General features: G+C 52.6%; 1 protein-coding gene and 1 long non-coding RNA gene across 2 annotated transcripts; one reads left to right on the forward strand and one right to left on the reverse strand.

The window, feature by feature from the left end:
- Window positions 1-882: 882 nt before the first annotated feature.
- Window positions 883-5,416, reverse strand: LOC141407938 (uncharacterized). The gene is made up of 4 exons (XR_012419543.1): window positions 5,205-5,416; window positions 4,298-4,361; window positions 3,713-3,836; window positions 883-2,896 (listed from the first exon to the last, which is right to left on the reverse strand). It is a non-coding gene; the product is annotated as an uncharacterized lncRNA (long non-coding RNA).
- Window positions 5,417-6,587: 1,171 nt separating this feature from the next.
- CEBPB (CCAAT enhancer binding protein beta) lies at window positions 6,588-8,428 on the forward strand. The gene has a single exon (XM_015429963.3). It carries the CDS (start codon window positions 6,789-6,791, stop codon window positions 7,821-7,823), a length of 1,035 nt encoding a protein of 344 aa, XP_015285449.1. The 5' UTR covers window positions 6,588-6,788; the 3' UTR covers window positions 7,824-8,428.
- The last annotated feature ends 12,826 nt before the right edge of the window (window positions 8,429-21,254 follow it).

Here is a 21,254-nt window from a genome sequence, read left to right on the forward strand (position 1 = left end):
CTCCTGTCTCAGCCTCCCGAGTAGCTGGGATTACAGGTGCCCGCCACCACACCCAGCTAACTGCTTCCACCTTTTGGCTATTGTGAAGAAGGCTGCTATCAACATGGGTGTACAAATATCTCTTCCAGATCTTGCTTTCAATTTGTTTGGGTACACACCCAGAAATAAAATTGCTGGGTCATTTGGTAATTCTATTTTTAATTTTTTGAGGAACAACCATACTATTTCCTACAGTAGCTACACAAGCATTCCAGTTTCTACACATCCTCCCCAACGCAGCAGCCATCCTAAGGGGCGTAAGGTGGTAGCTCACTGTGTTTTATTCCTTTTATTTTTAGTTGACACATAATAATTATACATGTTCATGGGACACAGAACGATATCTCAATACATGTATACAACATGTAATGATCAAATCTGGGTAATTAGGATATCCATGACCTCAAGCATTTATCATTTCTTTGTGTTGGGAACATTAAAAATCCTCCCTTCTCATTGCGTTTTTTTTTGTTTGTTTGTTTGGTTGGTTTGTTTTGTTTTTTTTTGAGATGGAGTCTCACTCTGTCACCCAGGCTGGAGTGCAGCAGTGCAATCTTGGCTCGCTGCAACCTCCGCCTCCTAGGTTCAAGCAATTCTCCTGCCTCAGCCTCCCAAGTAGCTGGGACTACTGGCACGTACCACCACACCCAGCTAATTTTTGTATTTTTAGTAGAGATGGGATTTCACCATGTTGGCCGGCTGGTCTCGAACCCTTGACCTCAGGTGATCCACCAAAGTGTTGGCGTGAGCTACCGCACCTGTCCTCATTGCAGTTTTGGTTTGTATTTCTTTAATGGTTAGTGATGTTGAGTATCTTATCATGTGATTATTAGCCATTCACAGTTTTCTTTGGAGAAATGTTTATTCAAGTCCTTTGCTCATTTTTAATTGAGTTGTTTTTATTGCTGTTGAGTTGTAAAAGTTCTTTATGTATTCTGGATATGAACCCCTTATCAGATATATGATTGGCAAATATTTTCTCCCACTCCATGTTTCCATGTTACATTTTTTTTTTTTTTTTTTAAGGCAGAGTCTTGCTCTTGCTCTGTCACCCAGGTTGGAGTGCAGAGGCACAATTTCGGCTCACTGCAACCTCCGCCTCCCAGGTTCAAGTGATTCTCATGCTTCAGCCTCCTGAGTAGCTGGGATTACAGATGCGCGCCACCATGCCTGGCCATTTTTTTTTTTTTAAATTTTTAGTAGAGATGGGGTTTCACCATGTTGGCCAGGCTGGTCTCAAACTCCTGACCTCAAGTAATCCAGCCACCTCAGCCTCCCAAAGTGCTAGGATTACAGGCATGAGCCGCCATGCCTGGCTGACCCCCACTATTTCTATGACACAAATTCCTGCTACTCTGTCATCACCGCAACTACGTGCTCCTACCTCAGGGCCTTTGCACTTGCTGTTCCTTCTGTGTGGTCTGAGGTCCCCGCAGATACCTGCTTCACCACATTCAGGTTTTTGCTTAAATGTCACCTCAGTGAGGCCTTCCCTGACTATTCTAACATAAAGTTAAAATGAACTCCCCTAGCTTGGGCAATATAATGAGACCTGATCTCTACAAAACATTAAAAAAAAATCTGCTGGGCATGGTGGCATGTCCCTGTGGTCCCAGCTACTTGGGAGGTTGAGGGGGGAGGATCACTTGAGCCCAGGAAGCAGAGGTTACAGTGGGCAGACATCGTGCCACCGCACTCCAGCAGTGAGGCCCTGTCTCAACAAACAAACAAACAAAAAAACCCGGAAAACAAACAATCAAATTTTCGAGAACTCCTGCTCTGCTCCCCTGCTGTATTTTCCTCCGTAGTGCTGACCAGAATTGAACACAATCTATACTTTAATCATTGATCTTGTTTAGTGCTTGTTTTCCCCCAGGACAATTTCAGCTCCATGAGAACAGAAATTGCTTGTCTTGTCCATGAATGTGTCTTTAGGGCCGGAATTACATGATGTGCCAAGGAACATCTGATGAAAGACTACATGAAGGTTGAGCACTATTTTCTGTTCGTGGGACACTCTGGTTCCTCTCGGCAGCCTGCTGATGCCCTGTGTGCATCTGTCACATCCATGGCACTGGCCTCCCCTGATCCCAGAATAAGGGCGCCCAGCGGGTCTTCACGCATGTGAATGGCTCCTGCAGCCCCAAGAACCTACCACCTGGGGGCAGTATATACTCAGGCAAGTTTCACTACCAGGCCTGAGCACCTCCCATCTCCAAAATCCTGGATCCCAGCACCTCGGAGGCTGGCAGCCCTCGAGGATCTATCTCTGCCAGCCCCATTTGGCAGATGGGGGAATCGAGGCCTCCGAGAGGAGGCATGATGGGGAAAATCTCAAACATTGGAATCAGGGAATCTGACTTTTAAGTCTGGCTCTTGTACCCATTCACAAGGGTACAAGGGGCATTTGGAGGGGGAAGTAGGAAGTACTAACCTCTTTGGGCCGCAGTTGCCCCATTTGCCTGCTTTGTGAGGTGAAAGGGACATCTGATTCACTGTGATGTGTTGGGGAAGGCCAGCAGCTAGGGGGAACAGCAGGCCCAGAATCCCAGATAGAAGATTGTCACCCCATTTTATATATCAGGGAATGAGGCCCAGAGGGGACATCAGACACGGCCGGAGAGCCACAGCATGGAAGGCACAGGGCAGGATGAATGGCCAACCCCTGCCATCCCCCTGCCCCATACCCACTAGAGACGTCCCCCATTCATGTTCTGATGGTTGCCCTTTCTGCCGTATTTTCCCGCCTGCTAGTTCTAAGCCCCTTCGCAGAACACTCGCTGTCCAAGCAGCCACGTGGGTCTCCCCTTGGCGAGTCGCCTCAGTTTTCTCCTCTTGAAAATGGGATAGGGAAAAGCTGCAGAGATGGGGAGGAGGAATTGTGAAAGCAGTTTGGGGGCAGAGGAGGACGTGTGTCCCAGGTAGGAAAGTGCCTGTTCCCTCCCCGCCCCCGCCTGGCTTCTGCCCACCACCATGTGGCCACGTGGGCCCAGCCCACAGCTTCAGGTTTTAAAAGAGGAGCTGGAAATTTGAATTTTGATGTGAAATCTCCTGATTTTTAAATGTTGGCAATAAATTCACTTAAACATACATACATCAAGCAAAGCACTGTGGGGTCAAACTGAACACATCTGTGGTCTCGATTTGGCCACTGGCTGCCAGTTTGAGACCCTTTCCAGCTCTAGGTTCTGAGGGCAGGTGACTGGGAGAGGTGGCGCCAGGGGGATCCTGGTTTCCTGGACCCACACAGCCACTCGCATGCTCTGGGCCTCTGGGCCATGGTGGTTCAAGCCCCCACCATCCCCGCTCCTTGGGGAAAGGCTGAAAAGTACTGGGGTGGGGGTGGGGGAGCAGCAGGCGTGGCCTGTTGAGCAAGAGCCTTGTAAAAACAAGGGCTTACGTCACCCTAGCTTGCAGCTTCCCTGCAGGACACCTGGCTTGGCACCGGGGTGGGACCTGCTCTGAGAAGGGATGGGTCATCCCCAGCAGGGGGTGGAGGGTGGGGAAGGGTGGCAAGCATGTTCCACCCCAGAGGCCAGAGGGCCTAGACCCCGCTGGGGCTGAGTCTTTGGGGGCTGGCCTGCAAGGTCCGAGTAACACCTTAGCGCACTGTGTGACCCCAGGTCTACCCTTCTCTGGGCCTCAGTTCTTCTATCCAGAAGATGGCACTCACATTGCCAGGCCTGTTATGCCAAACCCAAGGGGGTAAGTCTGGCTGGAAAGATGTTATTCCTTCTCGTCCTTTCATGTGACCTGGAGCAGATGCACTTAGCTCTTTTGGGCCTCAGTTTCCTCATCTGTAAAGTGGAGATAATTATAAGACTTTGGCCAGGTGCAGTGGCTCATGCCTGTAATCTCAGCACTTTGGGAGGCTGAGGCAAGAGGGCCACTTGAGGCCAGGCGTACGAGAAAAGCCTGAGCAACACAGTGAGATATCCATCTCTACAAAACATTGAAAAATATGAAAAAAGAAGAAAAAAAGACCTGCCTTCCACAAATTATCAGTAGGATTAAATGAGTTAATACATGCAAAGAGCTTGGAATGTCGTTTAGGGAGGTGGAAGGTTGGCCTGAGGACAAACAGCAAACCCTCCAATTAGCTTCAGTCCCCCAAATCTCCCTGCATCTCTTCAGAATCCAGAAGGGGGCCATGGGCGAGTGCCGTGGCTCAGAGAGGGGAGCCATTTTGCCTAAGGTCACCAGTCCAGCTAATGAGGAACCTCTCCTTCTTCTCAGCCTCCTCCATTTATTCACTCACCATTCATTGAGCACCTTCTGTGTACCAGGCTCTGTTCTAGGCACCAGGGACACAATAGTGAAGGCTGTGGGGACAGACAGCAAGACAGGCAGGCAAGGTAATTGTGATTACAATGAGAACGGTGACAGAAATGAAGCAGGGGTGTGAGAGGAGTGACTGAGGGCCTGGATTTCCCATGCGGAGGTCAGGGAGGGCTTCCTGGAGGAGACAGCTTTTGGGCTGAGACCTAGGAGCTGCCTTGGGCAGAGGTGGGGGGACAGTGTTCTTGTTGCAGAGGGAACAGCAAATGCATTCATTCACTGGTAAATGTTGAGCGTGCTGTGCTCAGGAGTCCCTCGTGGGCCAGCCCTCCCTAAGTGGCAGCCTAAAGGGAGACTGAGGTAGACAGCTAGGATAATGGTGGCTGGCGATAGGGAAGGAAATTCACTAGCAGGTAGGACAGGGAGGGCCTCTCAGAAGCTGTGGCCTCTAGCTCAGCCCTGAGTGTCCCATTTTGCAGTGAGGAAGGCCTGGCTGGGTGGCCCTGGGGAAGCTGCTGCACCCCTCTGGGCCTTGATCCCTCCCCAGCCCAGAGGCTGCTGGGAAGGCCCAGAAAGCCAGCGGGCTGGGCCAGTGTTTTATCCCCTCCCTCCCTGCCTCCTACCCACCAAGGGTGCCCAGAGATGTCATTTCTCCAGCCTTTGGGGGCAGAGGTCACCCCAGCTCAGCAGATAACACCAAAGGTTGAGCAATGTCTGCCTGCCCACTGAGGCCAGGGCTGGGGTCAGTGGGCCAGGGGTCAGCCCCGGGCAGGCTGAGAGCTCCTGCCGGGGCGGCCTGGGCTAGGAGTGGCAGAGAGGTGGGCCCAGGGAGCTGCCCCAATGGCCTAGGAATGGGTCCGGAAGGGCAAAGCAAAGGGCCCTCTAACCTGAGCCTAGGGAGCAGAGGCGGGCCGGTAGTTAGAGGGCCTTGGGTCTGTGTTCAAGTCCAGGCAGGCCGTTGTCACTTTCCCATCTGTGAAACGGCAGCAGCAAAAGCATCTTCCTGGTGGGGTGAAAAAGAACCTCGGGGTCCAGGCCCACCCTGAGCACAGGGCAGGGACTTGGTAAAAACTTCTCTTTCTCTTTCCTTCTCTGTTTCCTGCATGCCACCCCCCTCCCGTGAGGCCTGGCTTAAGCCCCTCCCCAGCAGCTTCAGAAACAGAAGCTTTTTGGCCTCTGGGGCTGGCAATAGGTCTTAGGGCCCAGATGAGGGCATTTCGTTTGGGATGAATGGGGGACATGCGGCCATGTGACCTTGGTATGCCATGCCATGCTCCCTCTGGGCCTCCACTGGCACAATCCATGGGGGTCCCTTTCTCTCTGATGTGCAGCCCACAACGTAAGCCTTAGGTTTGGGAGTCTGGTGGGAGCAATGCCACCACCGCTGACAGTAGCGACACCCTTCATGGACTGCAGCTGGGAGAAGTGACTCATCCAAGGTCACACAGTGTGGCAGGGCCCAGCACCCCTCCGCCCCTGCACCATCCCAGGGCCCAGGTCGGATGGCGCGGCGCGGGGCAAGAGAAGACCCGGGTGTGTACAAGCCGCAAGCAGGCGGCAGGTGCGGTGGGCGGGGCTAGGGGCGGGACACCGTGGACCAGGGTCCAGCCCCCAGCGCAGCGCGATCCTGCTCCGTCCCCCCGACCCCCGGGGTCCTCATATTGGCGGTGGCTTAAGAGGGGAATCGTCACAGGCGTGGAGTCTACTCCTTTCTAGAGCCGGGGACCTGGGGAAGAGGTGGGAGTTTAGGGGGAAGGGCTACGGAGATGGGTCGCTTCTCCTGGAGCTAGAGTTGCGGGCTGGGGTCTCCAGGGTTCCGCCCGGGGAGCGGCCCCTGGTCCGCCGTCGGGGCTCTGCTCGGTCCTCCTGAAACCTCCGCCTCCTCCAGCAGGGGGCGGGCCGGGGCCGCATCTCCGGGGGAAGGCGATCAGGTCGCCCCCTCCTCCGATTCCCCCGCCTTCCAGGACAGCCTCCAGCCCAGAGGGGCGGTCTGGGGGCGGGGTCGCACCGCCCCCTCTCGCTCCCAATCCCGGGGCGGCCGGGCGGGGGTGGGCAGGGGGCGTGAGGTCGCCCCCTGCGGCCCGGGGACCCCCCCCGAAAACGCGCTCCGGGTGCCCGGTCCTCCGCTGCGCCCTGCCGCCGTCCTCCTGGGGGTCTCGGGCGGCCGCGGCCGTGTCCTTCGCGTCCCGGCGGCGCGGCGGGAGGGGCCGGTGTGACGCAGCGGTTGCTACGGGCCGCCCTTATAAATAACCGGGCTCAGGAGAAACTTTAGCGAGTCAGAGCCGCGCACGGGACTGGGAAGGGGACCCACCCGAGGGTTCAGCCACCAGCCCCCGCACTAATAGCGGCCACCCCGGCAGCGGCGGCAGCAGCAGCGACGCAGCGGCGACAGCTCAGAGCAGGGAGGCCGCGCCACCTGCGGGCCGGCCGGAGCGGGCAGCCCCAGGCCCCCTCCCCGGGCACCCGCGTTCATGCAACGCCTGGTGGCCTGGGACCCAGCATGTCTCCCCCTGCCGCCGCCGCCTGCCTTTAAATCCATGGAAGTGGCCAACTTCTACTACGAGGCGGACTGCTTGGCTGCTGCGTACGGCGGCAAGGCGGCCCCCGCGGCGCCCCCCGCGGCCAGACCCGGGCCGCGCCCCCCAGCCGGCGAGCTGGGCAGCATCGGCGACCACGAGCGCGCCATCGACTTCAGCCCGTACCTGGAGCCGCTGGGCGCGCCGCAGGCCCCGGCGCCCGCCACGGCCACGGACACCTTCGAGGCGGCTCCGCCCGCGCCCGCCCCCGCGCCCGCCTCCTCCGGGCAGCACCACGACTTCCTCTCCGACCTCTTCTCCGACGACTACGGGGGCAAGAACTGCAAGAAGCCGGCCGAGTACGGCTACGTGAGCCTGGGGCGCCTGGGGGCCGCCAAGGGCGCGCTGCACCCCGGCTGCTTCGCGCCCCTGCACCCGCCACCCCCGCCGCCGCCGCCGCCCGCCGAGCTCAAGGCGGAGCCGGGCTTCGAGCCCGCGGACTGCAAGCGGAAGGAGGAGGCCGGGGCGCCGGGCGGCGGCGCAGGCATGGCGGCGGGCTTCCCGTACGCGCTGCGCGCTTACCTCGGCTACCAGGCGGTGCCGAGCGGCAGCAGCGGGAGCCTCTCCACGTCCTCGTCGTCCAGCCCGCCCGGCACGCCGAGCCCCGCCGACGCCAAGGCGCCCCCGGCCGCCTGCTACGCGGGGGCCGCGCCGCCGCCCTCGCAGGTCAAGAGCAAGGCCAAGAAGACAGTGGACAAGCACAGCGACGAGTACAAGATCCGGCGCGAGCGCAACAACATCGCCGTGCGCAAGAGCCGCGACAAGGCCAAGATGCGCAACCTGGAGACGCAGCACAAGGTCCTGGAGCTCACGGCCGAGAACGAGCGGCTGCAGAAGAAGGTGGAGCAGCTGTCGCGCGAGCTCAGCACCCTGCGGAACTTGTTCAAGCAGCTGCCCGAGCCCCTGCTCGCCTCCTCCGGCCACTGCTAGCGCGGCCCCCGCGCGCGTCCCCCTGCCGGCCGGGGCCGAGACTCCGGGAAGCGCCCGCGCCCGCGCCCCCGCCTCCGCCCCCGGCGGCGCCGGCAAAACTTTGGCACTGGGGCACTTGGCAGCGCGGGGAGCCCGTCGGTAATTTTAATATTTTATTATATATATATATCTATATTTTTGTCCAAACCAACCGCACATGCAGATGGGGCGCCCGCCCGTGGTGTTATTTAAAGAAGAAACGTCTATGTGTACAGATGAATGATAAACTCTCTGCCTCTCCCTCTGCCCCTCTCCAGGCGCCGGCGGGCGGGCCGGTTTCGAAGTTGATGCAATCGGTTTAAACATGGCTGAACGCGTGTGTACACGGGACTGACGCAACCCACGTGTAACTGTCAGCCGGGCCCTGAGTAATCGCTTAAAGATGTTCCTACGGGCTTGTTGCTGTTGATGTTTTGTTTTGTTTTGTTTTTTGGTCTTTTTTTTTGTATTATAAAAAATAATCTATTTCTATGAGAAAAGAGGCGTCTGTATATTTTGGGAATCTTCCGTTTCAAGCATTAAGTAAGAACACTTTTAATAAACTTTTTTTTGAGAATGGTTACAAAGCCTTTTGGGGGCAGTAATTGGCTTTTGTTTTTTTTTTGCTTTATTTTGGATTTGTAGGATTTTGTTTTTGCGTTTCTGGTGTGTAGTGGGTTGTGTGTGGGGGGCTGCTGTTATTTTTGGAGGTTTTGGTGGTTGGTGGGGGTGTTGCAGCTGGTTTTTCTGCCTCCTCTGCTACACCCTCCCCCCACCCACAGGGTCTGCTTGGAGATGGGGTTCCAGCCCTGGGGGAAAGGGGAGAAGAGTAATGGGTCAGGCTTTCGGGCTAACTCAGAGCTCCTGGGCGCCGGGACCGGTGGCTGGGAACCCTGCTTGAGAAGAGATTCCGGGACCTCTGACTGGTCCCGAGTGTCAGGCTTGGGTTTGGAAGGGCTGGGAGGTCTGTGACCCCTGCCCTGTGTTTGGGGACTAGATAGGCAGGCCTGTGACTGTAGGAGGAGGGGTTCAGGTCTTGGTCCTGCTGAGCCCGAGTCAGGGCAGATGCTTTTAGTAAGTGTAGTTGGGTGGGTTGTTTAAAACACAGTTTGTGTATACATGTGCATTTTAAAGAGGGGATCCTGGGTGCGTGGGCGAATCTGTTTGTGTATCCCTGGCCAGCAGGAGGGGAGAGGCCAGGCCAGGTGGAGGGAGGTGGGGGCGGGGTTCCCACACTTTGATTCCCTTTCCTGGGGATGGGAGGCTCATCACTTGCCCTCTTTGCCCAGACGTGGATACTGAGCCCACCTCACCTGCCCGCTCAAGGTGGCTGAGCCCAGGCACAAACTTGGGGCTGCTAGCCCTGATTCCCTGGGACAGGCTCCTCTTCCTCGCCCCCTGATCCTTTTGCCCCTTCCAGCTTCTCACTGCACCCCCTACTCCTATCCAGCCCTGGATGGCATTCCTGAGAGTTGAGGATGTAGATGGATGTGAGTGGATCCATGTACAGCGGCCCACAGTGCCTGGCACGCAAGAGGTGTTATATAAGCGCTTGCTCTTGTTATTATTTTCACTGGGAAGCTGCTGGCATTTGGCTCCCCAGTCTCCAGTGCAGCGCCAGTGTGGCCAGTACTTGCCAGGGGCCGGCATCTGGTAAACACTGGACCTGCCCCATCCCATTTAGACCTCACAACAACCTTTGGGAAGGTGGGGACTGTGGTGACGCCTGTTTTTAGAGATGGGGAGCAGCTTTGGGCTGTCTGATCCCTATGGGCAAGACACTGGTTGGGGGTTGCCCTGCCCTGAGGAATTTAGGGGCAGCAGGCGTCGTAGACTGGCTTGCCAAGGACCCGGGGCTATCTGGGATCTCAGGAGCAGCTGCTGATACCGTGGTTGAGGAATGGGAAATGCTTTGCCCCTCCTTTTCCTTTTGGGGGCCTGGTTGTGCTTTCCCTGTGGGAGCCTGGGGTGTAGGGAGCAGACAGCGACACTCATCCCCCACCGTCAGAGCCGAGGATTCCTACAAGCTCCACCTCCCTAACGCCAGTGTCTCCTGATGGTGGCTTGAGGGCTATGCAGCTTGCTGGACACAGATAACCTCACTTCAACCTGAAACCTGCAGTATGGCCCTGACCACATCTCCTCCCAGCCCTGGGCAACTGGACGACTGGCCAGGCATGCCTTCGAAGCCTTGAAGTCAGTCCAGTCCTAAGCCCCACTGGTCTTGATGATTTCTGTCAGTAGCAGCAACAGCAACGTGGGCTTGACCTCGAGGATTTACTTGCTGGAGACAGAGGCTGGGGGGCTGAACCTAGGGAAGATGGGCGGTGGGGAGGGTTGAAATTTAGGAACAAATCTCAAATCCCTGCTCCCTCCTTTGTCACCGAGAGTTGGCTGATGGCCACTGCTTACCCAAATGAGGTGAGAGGGAAGCAGCCTGGCCAGACGGTGCCCCCCATCTGTCGCCGTCTGCCCCACAGCTTCTGTTTCCCCAGCGCTGTCCTGGAACCAGCGTCGAGTCCGTTTTTCACACACTCACATCTTGCTCTCATCCACATAAGCGCCCCACAGAGGGTACTACACCCATTTCTAAAAGCGCACATTGAGGTCCACAGAAGTGAGGTTTGTGCTCAAGGTGGGCTGGGTGGAGCAGGTTACAAAACCATCCGACTCCCAGGTCTGTGGGGAAAGTCTGGGGCTGGGAGCCTGGCTTGTAATCCCGGTTTCTGTTTCAAATCCCAGGCCCTTCTTGGAGGGCTCCTTGCCTGGCCTCAAGTTCAGGCACTCCAAGCCCCAGAACTGCAAACATCAGTTTCACAGTTTGGAAGCAACAGAAAGTAAATTTGAACCTGAGCCTCTCAGGCTGCCTCTAAAGAGGGCTGGGAAAAGGAGTTTACAGGTTGAGGGCTTTGACAGTGGCCTGGTGTGGGAGCACTGTGGATGGAGCTGTGCCCAAAGGACTTGGGGAGATGTCATAGTTGGGGTGACACCCGCCCCATGGTTCACCAAACTGCGAGGGTGGAGGGCTTGCAGGGAGGAACCAGTCCATTCAGACATCCAGAAACAGGAGTGGGTGGGATTGGGTGAGGGGATCCCAGGAGGCCAGGGATGAGCCTCGAGGAATCATGATAATAGTGGGTGCGAGACAAGTGCTTAGATGTGCAAAGCACCACTCCAAGCCCTTGGCACAGATGAAGTTGCTGGATCCTTAGATATGTGGGAGAAAGCCAGTCATGTTAACTAACCACAGACCCATTTAGTGTGTTTGACCTCTGAGGCCAGCTGGGAGGTGGGAGCCTGGAACCCCAACTAATGTTTGCTCAGGACAAGAGAGTTCACAAAACAAGACACATTCATACTTCATAATCTTATGCAATTGTCCCATGGCCTGGTGATTTTAGCGAGGAGACAAGTGGATGTCAGAAATGCACGCTGGAGACAGTGCTGGGTGCCGGCTGGCGCTGACACTGTGCTCCTTGTTTTAATCAACTCAACAGCTTTTTGGAGGCTGCAGCTTTTGTTACCAACATTTTCCTGCCGAGCAAACCAGCTTAGAGAAGTGAACTGACCTGTCTAAGGTTGCACAGCTAAGAATGGCAGAAGCTGGGGTAGGAGTGAGAAGGGGAACTGCTCCTTCTGAACACCTGAAGACTATTGCCCTGCAGGCCGGGCGCGGTGGCTCACGCCTGTAATTCCAACACTTTGGGAAGCTGAGGAGGGCAGATCATTTGAGGTCAGGAGTTTGAGACCAGCCTGGTCAAAATGGTGAAACCCTGTCTCTGCTAAAAAAAAAAAATAAAAATTAGCGTAGTGTGGTGGGTGCCTGTAGTCCCAGCTACTCGGGAGGCTGAGACATGAGAATCACTTGAATCACGGAGGTGGAGGTTGCAGTGAACCAAGATCGCACCACTGCACTCCAGCCTGGGTTCCAGAGTGTGCCTCTGTCTCAAAAAAAAAAAAAAAAAAAAAAAAGAATATCCCCCTGCCTTCCAAGTTTTGTCCAGACCTCTCTGAAACTGTTTTGTCCTAGTTTCTCAGCCGTTTTTTTTGCCCAGTTATATTTTTCATTTATTTGACAAACATTTATTGAGCACCTGCTGTGTGCTAGGCCACTTACTGGGTGTTGGGGACATGTGGTGGCCAAGATGGAGGTGATTATTTTCAGGGAGACACAGATGCTAAGTACCCAGTGACTGGAACAAGATAATGGCAGGTGGAGTCAAGGGCTCTCCAGGAAGGAAAGTGGGGCAGAGGTGAGTGGGAGAGGGCCTGCAAGGCTCCTCCTAGGAAGTGGCACCTGAGCAGAGATCCCTGAGCCCGGGGAGTCAAGAGTACAGTGGGCTGCAGTTTATTGGCAGCTCACTTCGCACCAGCTGCTGTCCTGCATGCATTATTCTTAAAATCCCAACACCCATGTGGGTGCTACTTTTTTTTTTTTCTTTTTTTTTGAGAAGAGTCTTACTTTGTCACCCACGCTGTAGTGCAGTGGCGTGATCCCGGCTCACTGCAAGCTCCGCCTCCTGGATGCAAGCACTTCTCCTGCTTCAGCCTCCCAAGTAGCTGGCATTACAGGCTTGCTCCACCATGCCCGGCTAATTTTTGTGTTTTTCATAAAGATGGTGTTTCACCATGTTGGCCAGGCTGATCTTGAACTCCTGACCTCAAGTGATCTGCCCACCTCAGTCTCCCAAAATGCTGGGATTACAGGCCTGAGCTACCACACCCAGCCGTGGGTACTACTTATTACTCCCCTTCCCCAGATGGGGAAAATGAGGCAGAGAAAGGTGAAGTCACCAACCCCAGACCTGGTGAGTGGCCAATGTGAGGTTTGAATTCTCGCCTTGCATTTGAACCTGAGAGACCTTCTCTGCCTGTTTTCCCCCATGGCCCTGAGCCTTTCCTTTGCTGTTTTGCTGTCCTGCCCTTCCACCCCCACTCGCGTTCTTTCTCAGCTTGGCCAATCTCCTGCGTGGCCTGTGATGCTGTCCCAGCAGTCCCCGCTCCTTGCAGGATTTTTGATTGTGCATTGGCCGGGGCAGGGTAGTGAGGGAGGCCTGGGCTGGGCAGACCCAGGAGAGGCTGGGGAGTGGGCTGGGGAAGCCAGGGGCTTACTGGGCTGGTGGTGTGAGCCCGTCCCAGGTGTCTTCCGAGACAGGAAAGAGTTCCATTTTACAGAGAGGAGACCAGAGGCTCCGAGAGGGGATCATTCCTGTCCCAAGAGCAGCAAGGTTGGGATTTGAATCCAGGCCTGCCTGAGCCCCAAGCTCAGCCACTTTTCTGTCTGGTTGGTCGCTCTGGGGAAGAGACACGGACAGAACACAATCAGACACCTCTGAGGGGCAGGATGCTTGAGCAAAAAAGCTCTGGGCCTTGTCCTTTGCTTGCAGAGTGAACTTGGGTGAGGCACTTAGCCTTGCTGAACCTGGGCTTCCTCACCTGTGGGCACGGAGTACAGGTGTATCAGCCAGTGTCGAGCGAGCGCCCACTGTGAGCCCAAGACGGTCCCTGACCACCAGAGCTGTCATTCTGGTGGAGGAGACAATGTGCGGCTAGCAAATTGGCAAGCTCATTGCAGACTGTGATAAGGGCCCTGAAGAAAATTAAGTGGGGGAAGTGGAGGAGGGTGATTGGGGAGGAACACTTAGGGAGCCTACCAGGCCAGGGGAACAGCACATGGAAGGGCCCTGAGGCAGGACCCAGCTCCAAGCGTGAGAAGAGCCTGGAGCCAGCATGGCTGGAGCGGAGGCAGCAAGGGGAGGAGTGGGGAAGAGGAGGACGGGGCGGGGGGTGGGTGGGGGCACAGGGCTCCTCATACAGAGTGGACTGGGGGAGGGGAGGATGGGGGCACAGGGCTCCTCAGGCAGGGGTGGAGTGGGGGAGGGGAGGATGGGGCACAGGGCTCCTCAGGCAGGGGTGGAGTCGGGAAGGGGAGGATAGGGCGGGGAGGGGGCAAAGGGTTCCTCATGCAGGGGAGGGGAGGATGGGGAAGGGGAGCTGGGTAGGCCACATCTTTCATGCAGGGCATTGGAGGCTGGGCGGGCTGTGAGGTGACCTTGAGGATGAGAGAGTGGGTGTCCCTGCCAGGTGTGGCACCCAGAAAGGCCTTGACAAGCCTGTGGAGGGAATGAAATAGGCCCCTGGGCCTTCGGGATGAGGTAAAGTGCACTGGGTAAAGGGCACAGGGAGGCCTGCCTGGGCCCAGGAGACCTCGTAGGCGAGGAGCCTGTGACCCAGGGCCTGGAGCCACGGGGAGCAGTTCATCGGGCAGGAATGAGGGGAGGGCTCACCAGGAGGGGCGCCCGAGGAGCCAGGGCCTGGAGCCAAGAGAGGGAGAGTTCTTTGGGAAGCCCTGACTGCAGGGAAGAGGGCACCAACCCGTGTGGGGAAAGAGGCAAGGCTGGAGAGGGAGGGGTCTTCGGGGTGGGATTGGGGAGGGACGGGGGACAGACAGAAGACAGGACTCTGCAGGGGTGTTTGCTTTTTATTTGATTCCCCAAGTAATGCATGATTGTGATGGGAGGATCAGAGACAGCAGAGTATCAATAAAAGAAGAAAATAAAGAGCACTACTCAGAAATAAACCCATTAACACTTGCTGTGTGGTCTTGGGCAAGTTACTTCACCTCTCTGTGCCTCTGTTTTCTTGTTTATTAAATGGGATAATTAATAGTACCTGCCTCATAAGTTTGTTGTGAAGCTTAAGTGAGATAACACAACAAATTTAAAGCAGTGCCACACACAGTAGGTATTAACTGTCATCATTATTCATATCATCATTACCATTTTGCTGGGTTAGGAGCTTAGATGCTAGAATTAAAATGCTGATGTTCTGAATCCAACATTTTCTTTTTTTTTTTTTTTCCCCTCGAGACGAAGTCTTGCTCTGTCATCCAGGCTGGAGTGCAGTGGCATGATGTTGGCTCACTGCAACCTCTGTCTCCTGGGTTTAAGCAATTCTCCTGCCTCAACCTCCCAAGTAGCTGGGATTACAGGTGCCCACCACCACGCCTGGCTAATTTTTGCATTTTTAGTAGAGACTAGGTTTCACCATATTGTACAGGCTGGTCTCGAACTGACCTTGTGATCTGCCTGCCTCAGGCTCCCAAAGTGCTGGGATTATAGGCGTGAACCACTGTGCCTGGCCCGAATCCACCATTTTCTAGCTCTGTAATTTGAGGCAAGTGAATGTGTCTTGCTGGACCTCAGTTCCCCCATCTGTAATAAGAAGATAATAAAATTCCTCATAATGTTTTGCAAAGATTTGACAGGTTAACTCACGCAGGGTGAGTTGTTAACTTCCAGAATTTTCATGCCATGTGTATTTTTCCTCATTGTGGCTAAAGTGGCCAATCCAATACTCATTCCCCTCCCTCTTCTTTACCAATGAGATCCTTCTATTTTGTGGGGGCAAGTACCCTACTAAGAGACTACGGTTTCCAGCTTCTCTTGCAGCTAGGGATGACCAGTGAGATTAAATACAAGTTGTAGGTGGGGCTTCTGGGAAAGCTCTTTAAAGGGGATTGACTCGGCTGTGAGGCACATTCCCTTTTGTGTTCCTTCTCTGCCACACCCCAGCCCCTGCTTCTTTCTACTTCCTGCCTGGAACTCAGATGTGATGGCCAGAGCTCCAGGGACCATCCTGAATCATGAGACAAACTCTGATGCATGGAAGCCACATGCTGAGGTTGGTGAATCTGAAAGACAAAAGGCACTGGGGTTCTTGATGGTGGTGGAATAGCCGTACCAGTCTTTACCTGCTTTGCTCTGGGCTTGTGTACATGAGAGAAAAAGAAATCTCTGCTTACTGAGGTCTCTGTCATTCGGGCTTCCTGTTACTGGCCACTGAGTCTATTTCTAACTGATACATTTGCCAGAACGGAATCAACTTGTGTGAGCTGTTTCACGACCTGCATTTTTTAGTGATGGACCAGTGCTTCCTTGTTACAGACACTATTGTACATGAGCGCAGAAATGTACACTTTGCTCAGGAAAAATAATTTCCATCAGATGTGGTGGAAGGATTTCTTTTTATTCATTTTAATTACAGGAGTAATGCACAAAGACCTCCTGTCATGAAAATATCCTGCCTGTCCTCAAGTGTCTCTCTTGTGACTCTGAAATGTCATTGTGCCTCAGCTCAGGCTTAAACCAAGCCCTTGAAATGGACAGAAATTTCTCTGCTGACCTCAATGAGCTCCGCATTTTGTAGCCCCAGCCTGCATATGTGATCCACTGAGGGACTCCTCCGTTTGGAAACAGAGAGGGTCAGGCCCTGCTGCAGCTCACAGAGCCTGCTGGCAACTGCATTGGGACCAGATGCCCCATGCCACCCTGAATAACCCTTCTGACCCACGCTGCCCGCCACCACCTGCTCCACTGAGGCCTTGGCCTGCCAGGGCTGGGAGGCACCTTTGCCAGCCTCCCTGGGGCCAGCCCAGCTGAGATCTCTGCGAGGTGAGTCTGGAGGCCAGGGAGCCAGGCTGGGTGAACTTTTATTTTTATAGCTGTCATCAGATCCCTGCCCCAGCCCTGGAGCCCTGGCAGGGACAGGGGTGGCCAAGGAAGAGGAAGACTCCTCAGAGAGGCTGGCGGGTGGGAGTCAGCAGGCTGTGGAGGAGAGAGAACTGGGGTGGGGGTCAGGGCAACCTGGTGCACCTGACTCCAGCCAGGCCTCAGTCCTCTCATGCCACATGGCACCAGTCATCAAGCTCACCCCTCTTGTGGGGCGGTGAGGGACAGAGGGACAACAGGGACACTTTCCTGCCTTTATTCTTGCAGGTCAGGTGCAGAGCTAATTATGCTTTCCAGTTCTTAGGACTGTCATCAGTCCTTGCAAAGCCTGCATTGCACTTTGGTCTGTTTTCCCGTGCATCATGTTTTTTTCTGTCTTTCTTAGTGAAATATACACACACAGCAATGTGCACATAACACAGATATACAGCTCTGTGAATCTTGCTGCTGTTGACCCACCAATGTCCAGATCAAGAAGATATCATTCCAGCACCCCTGAAGCCTTTTGTATCCCTTCTAGCCACCCGCTTCCACACCTAAGGGTAATCATTATTCTGATTTCTAACAGCAAGCATTAATTTTGCCTGTTTCTATGCTTTTGTAGAAATGAAATCACACAATAGATACTGTTTATGTCTGGCTTCTTTTATTCAGTATTGTAACTAACATTCATTCAAGTTATTGTGTGTATCAGTATTTATGCCTTTTTATTACTGAGCAAAATGACATTACATGGACACACCACAATGGAGTTACCCATTCGATCCCTCATGGACATTCAGGTTGTTGCCAGTTTTGAGCTCTTTAGAATTGAGCTGAGATGAATATTTGAGTCTTTTTTTTTTTTTTTCTTGAGGCAGAGTTGTGCTGTCACCCAGGCTGGAGTGCAGTGGTGCAATATTGGCTCACTGCAACCTCCGCCTCCCAGGTTCATGCTCAGCCTCCCGAGTAGCTGGGATTACAGGTGCCCACCACCACGCCTGGCTAATTTTTTTGTAATTTTAGTAGAGATGGGCTTCCACCATGTTTGCCAGGCTGGTCTTGAATTGCTGACTTCAGGTCATCCACTCGTCTTGGCCTCCCAAACTGCTGGGATTGCAGGTGTGTCATCGTGCCCAGCGAGGGGACATGTCTTCTGATGAACATATTCACATATTTCACTTAGAAGTGGCTTGCTAAGCCATCAGAAATCTAAAAGTATGTGTTTTAATTCCTGTTACTAGTATTCAAACTTAGCTCTCATTCTGTTTTTTACTTTTTTACTGTGCATTTAAAAATTTTTTTAGTTTGAGAAATATCTCAAATTGGTAGAAAAGTTATAAATACAATACAAAGAACATTTTCTCTTGAATTATTTGAGAATAAATTGCTGACCTGTTGCCCTATCACCCCTTAACGTTTGATACATAGTTTCTATAAACCAGGGCATTTTCCTAGATAGCTACAATATAACCATCATAATCAGGAAATTAGCAGGATATACCCTGACTGTCTACCAAGACCCTTTAGGTTTCACCAGTTGCCCTGATAGCATCCCAAACCCAGTTTGGGATCATACTTTGTATTTATTTTTAATTTTATTTTATTTTGAGACAAGGTCTAACTCTGTCACCCAGGCTGGAGTGCAGTGGTATGATCACAGCTCACTGCGGCCTCAACCACCTGGGCTCAAGCGATCCTCCCACTTCAGCCTCCTGAGTAGCTAGGACTACAGACATGTGCCACCCTACCCAGCAAATTTTTGTATTTTTTGTAGATATGGGGTTTCACTATATTGCCCAGGCTGGTCTGGAACTCCTGGACTCAATCAGTTCTCCCACTTTGGCCTCCCAGAGTGTTGGGATTACAGGCATGAGCCACCACACCTGGCCTACATGTTGTGTTTAGTTGCCACATCTCTTTAGTTGCCTTGATGGTAGAACAGTTCCTTAGTCTTTCCTTGACCTTCATGACCTTGACACTTTTGAAGATACAGGGCAGCTGTTGTACAGCATTACAGCATGTCTTTCCCTGTGGGTTTGTCTGATGCTTCATTGTGGTGAGATTCAGGTTCTGCAACTCAGGCAGAAAAATCAAAGAAATGATGTTATGTTCTTCTCCTTGTCCCATCGCTGATGGTGCACTCTTTGATGACTTGATTGAGGAGATATCTGCCAGACTTCACATCTGTAGGGTTACTTTCCCCGCTGTTTGTAGTTAATAAGCATTTGAGAGGAGGCACGTTGAAACTGTGTAAATATCTTGAATGCCATCAAACTTTCAATTATTCATTTATTTCTATCAGTATAGATTCATAGTTTTCTATTTTATTCAGTGGGATGTGAGATATCATCATCATCATCATCGTTAACTTATTTATATGCTTAAATTGTCCCAGATTTGGCTCCTGGGAGCCACTTTTAACTAGCTTCTGTGTCACCATCATTCTTTGAGCATTTCCTTACTTTCTGGCACAGTGAGATACCATAAGCTCATCAGGTATTTTTTCTGCCCCAGCTCTGGAATCAGCCACTTCTCCAAGGAGCCCTGGTTCCTTTTAGTAGAGAACGGAATTTAGAAGCCAAAATCTCAGGACAAAGTGCTCATTGCTGCTGGGGTGTCTATACTCCCTGACTCTCTCGGTGGACAGAGTTAAGGACTGTATATATGTATATATAGAGACACATATTTATATCTGTGTTATGTACGTATCTAACTATTATCTATCATCTATCATCTGTTTAGAAAAATATGTGTGTACACTGATAACTGCAATTCCCATTCAGTATCACAGAGTTTATTCTAATTTTCTCTCTTTCCATATTTGAAACTCTCTTTTCCATCAGTGAGAAAATTGGCTTCCATTATTCTTAATATATTTGTTTATTTGACCCATCCCCTATATGTAACCAGTTTGCTGTCACTGCCCCACCCACCTTTGTTCCATGATTGGTCACCCTTCTCATCCTGTTCAGTCTCTGGCCCCACACTATGCCACCCTTCTTATGGATGACCTCAGATCAACTCCACCATGGCCTCTATACATTTTTCATTTCAATTTGAATACATAATATGTGCTCATTGTTCAAAATTCAAAAGGTGTGAATCGATGTGCAATGAAAAGTCTGTCTCCCTCCCACTCCTGCCCTCACATTCCCAGGTCCCTCTCCCAGAGGTTACTGAAGTTTCCAGCAGCTTTTTCTTATTTCTTTTTTTTTTAAATTATACTTTAGCTTTTTCTTATTTCAAATGGTCTATGTGAGTGCACCCAAACACACACACACACACAAACACACAATATTTATGCACATTGTAGCACATTTTTTACACTGACCTGTGCTTTGCTTTTCTCACTCAACAATATATCTTGGAGCTTGTTCATATCAGTACCATAGAGCTACCACATTCCTTTTAATAGTTGTATAATATTCCATTACATGGATGTACCATAATTATTTAATCAGTCTCTTTCTGATGGACATTTAGGTTGTTTCCAGTCTTTTTCTATTTCACACAATGCGGCAACAGACAATCGTATCCAATAGGTCACATTTTACATGAGTGCAGCATATATTCCTAGAAGAATATGCTTTAGAGATGCCTCCAGGTTGCTCTGTGTCCCTATAATTCATTGCTTTTTATGCTGATGCATAACATTCCTCTGCATGTATTTGCCACATTTTAAGGAACCACTGCCCTTGTGGTGGACAATGATGTTGCCTCTAAGTCCCCACAGCCGTAAACACTGTTCTGATAAGCATTGTTGGCTGTACCTCTGTCACAGGGTAGGTTGTGTGGATACTGAAATGGAGTTTGGGGTGCAAGATGTTTGTGGGGAGTCAACACCTGAGAAATGGAGGAGGTGCAAGCAGGACTGGGCAGATGAAGTCAGCCAGCAGTGATGCAGGCCTGCAGAGCCCTGAGCAGTCTTGGGAGCACTGGAGAGGGTCTTGCTTGTTGGGTGCCCTGTGTTGGGGCAAATGGCCAGACCTTGGTCTGTCTGGCTTTCGGGCTGCCCCAGGAAGGATGGCTGGGCCAAGATGGCTCTCTGCAGCTGGGGCAGCTATTGGTGGCTGGAGGTCATCACCTCATCATACTCCCTGCAGCTGATCCTCCCCTGAAGGAGACCAAGGTGGCATGTCTTTATGTTCATCAGCCCCTAATGGTCTTCTCAGAGTGCCTCTGGTATATTTACCCAGGAGCGGGATTGCAGGGTCTTAATGTCACTGATAGGGCCAGATATCTCTGGTCTCAGCCACCCCACAAGGATCAAAGATCTGCATTTTTGAGGTAGTGAGATTGTGATCAAGGAATGAACTGAGGCTGACTCCCTAAGGCCCCCTGCCCTATGCCAGGCAGTTCCTCCTCGTCACCCCTCGTTCCTTCATGATCTCCCTATAGGGCTCATGAGCTGGGTGGGTATGAGTCCAAATCTCAGCTTTGTCACTTAGATGTTTGACCTGGAGTTAGTGACCTCTTCTTTCCGAGCCTCAGTTTCCTCAACTATGCAATAGGTCTTGTCACATCCTTGACTTTTGTGCGTTGTGGGTCTTGGTGGAAAGTAAGCCCTTGGTACATGAGAGACCATGTATCAGGAACACAGTGTCACTTCTGCTGTATCCCTGTAAATATATATCAGACGCAGAGACTGAATATAATCACAGGAAACATCCGAGAGATCTAAAGTGAGGAGCACTTTGGGAGGCCAAGGTGGGTGTATCAGAAGGTTAAGAGATCAAGACCTGGCCAACATGGCAAAACCGTCTCTACTAAAAATACAAAAAATAGCTGGATGTGGTGGCAGGCACCTGTAGTCTCAGCTTCTTGGGAGGCTGAGGCAGGAGAATTGCTTGAACCTGGGAGACGGAGGTTGCAGTGAGCCGAGATTGCACCACAGCACTCCAGCCTGGCAACAGAGCGAGAC

The sequence above is a fragment of the Macaca fascicularis genome, chromosome 10 (genome assembly GCF_037993035.2).
Source record: "Macaca fascicularis isolate 582-1 chromosome 10, T2T-MFA8v1.1".
Lineage (NCBI taxonomy): Eukaryota > Metazoa > Chordata > Mammalia > Primates > Cercopithecidae > Macaca > Macaca fascicularis.

Excerpts from the sequence above, each read along its gene's own strand:
- CEBPB (XM_015429963.3), top strand. The coding sequence starts at position 6,789 with ATGCAACGCCTGGTGGCCTGGGACCCAGCATGTCTCCCCCTGCCGCCG.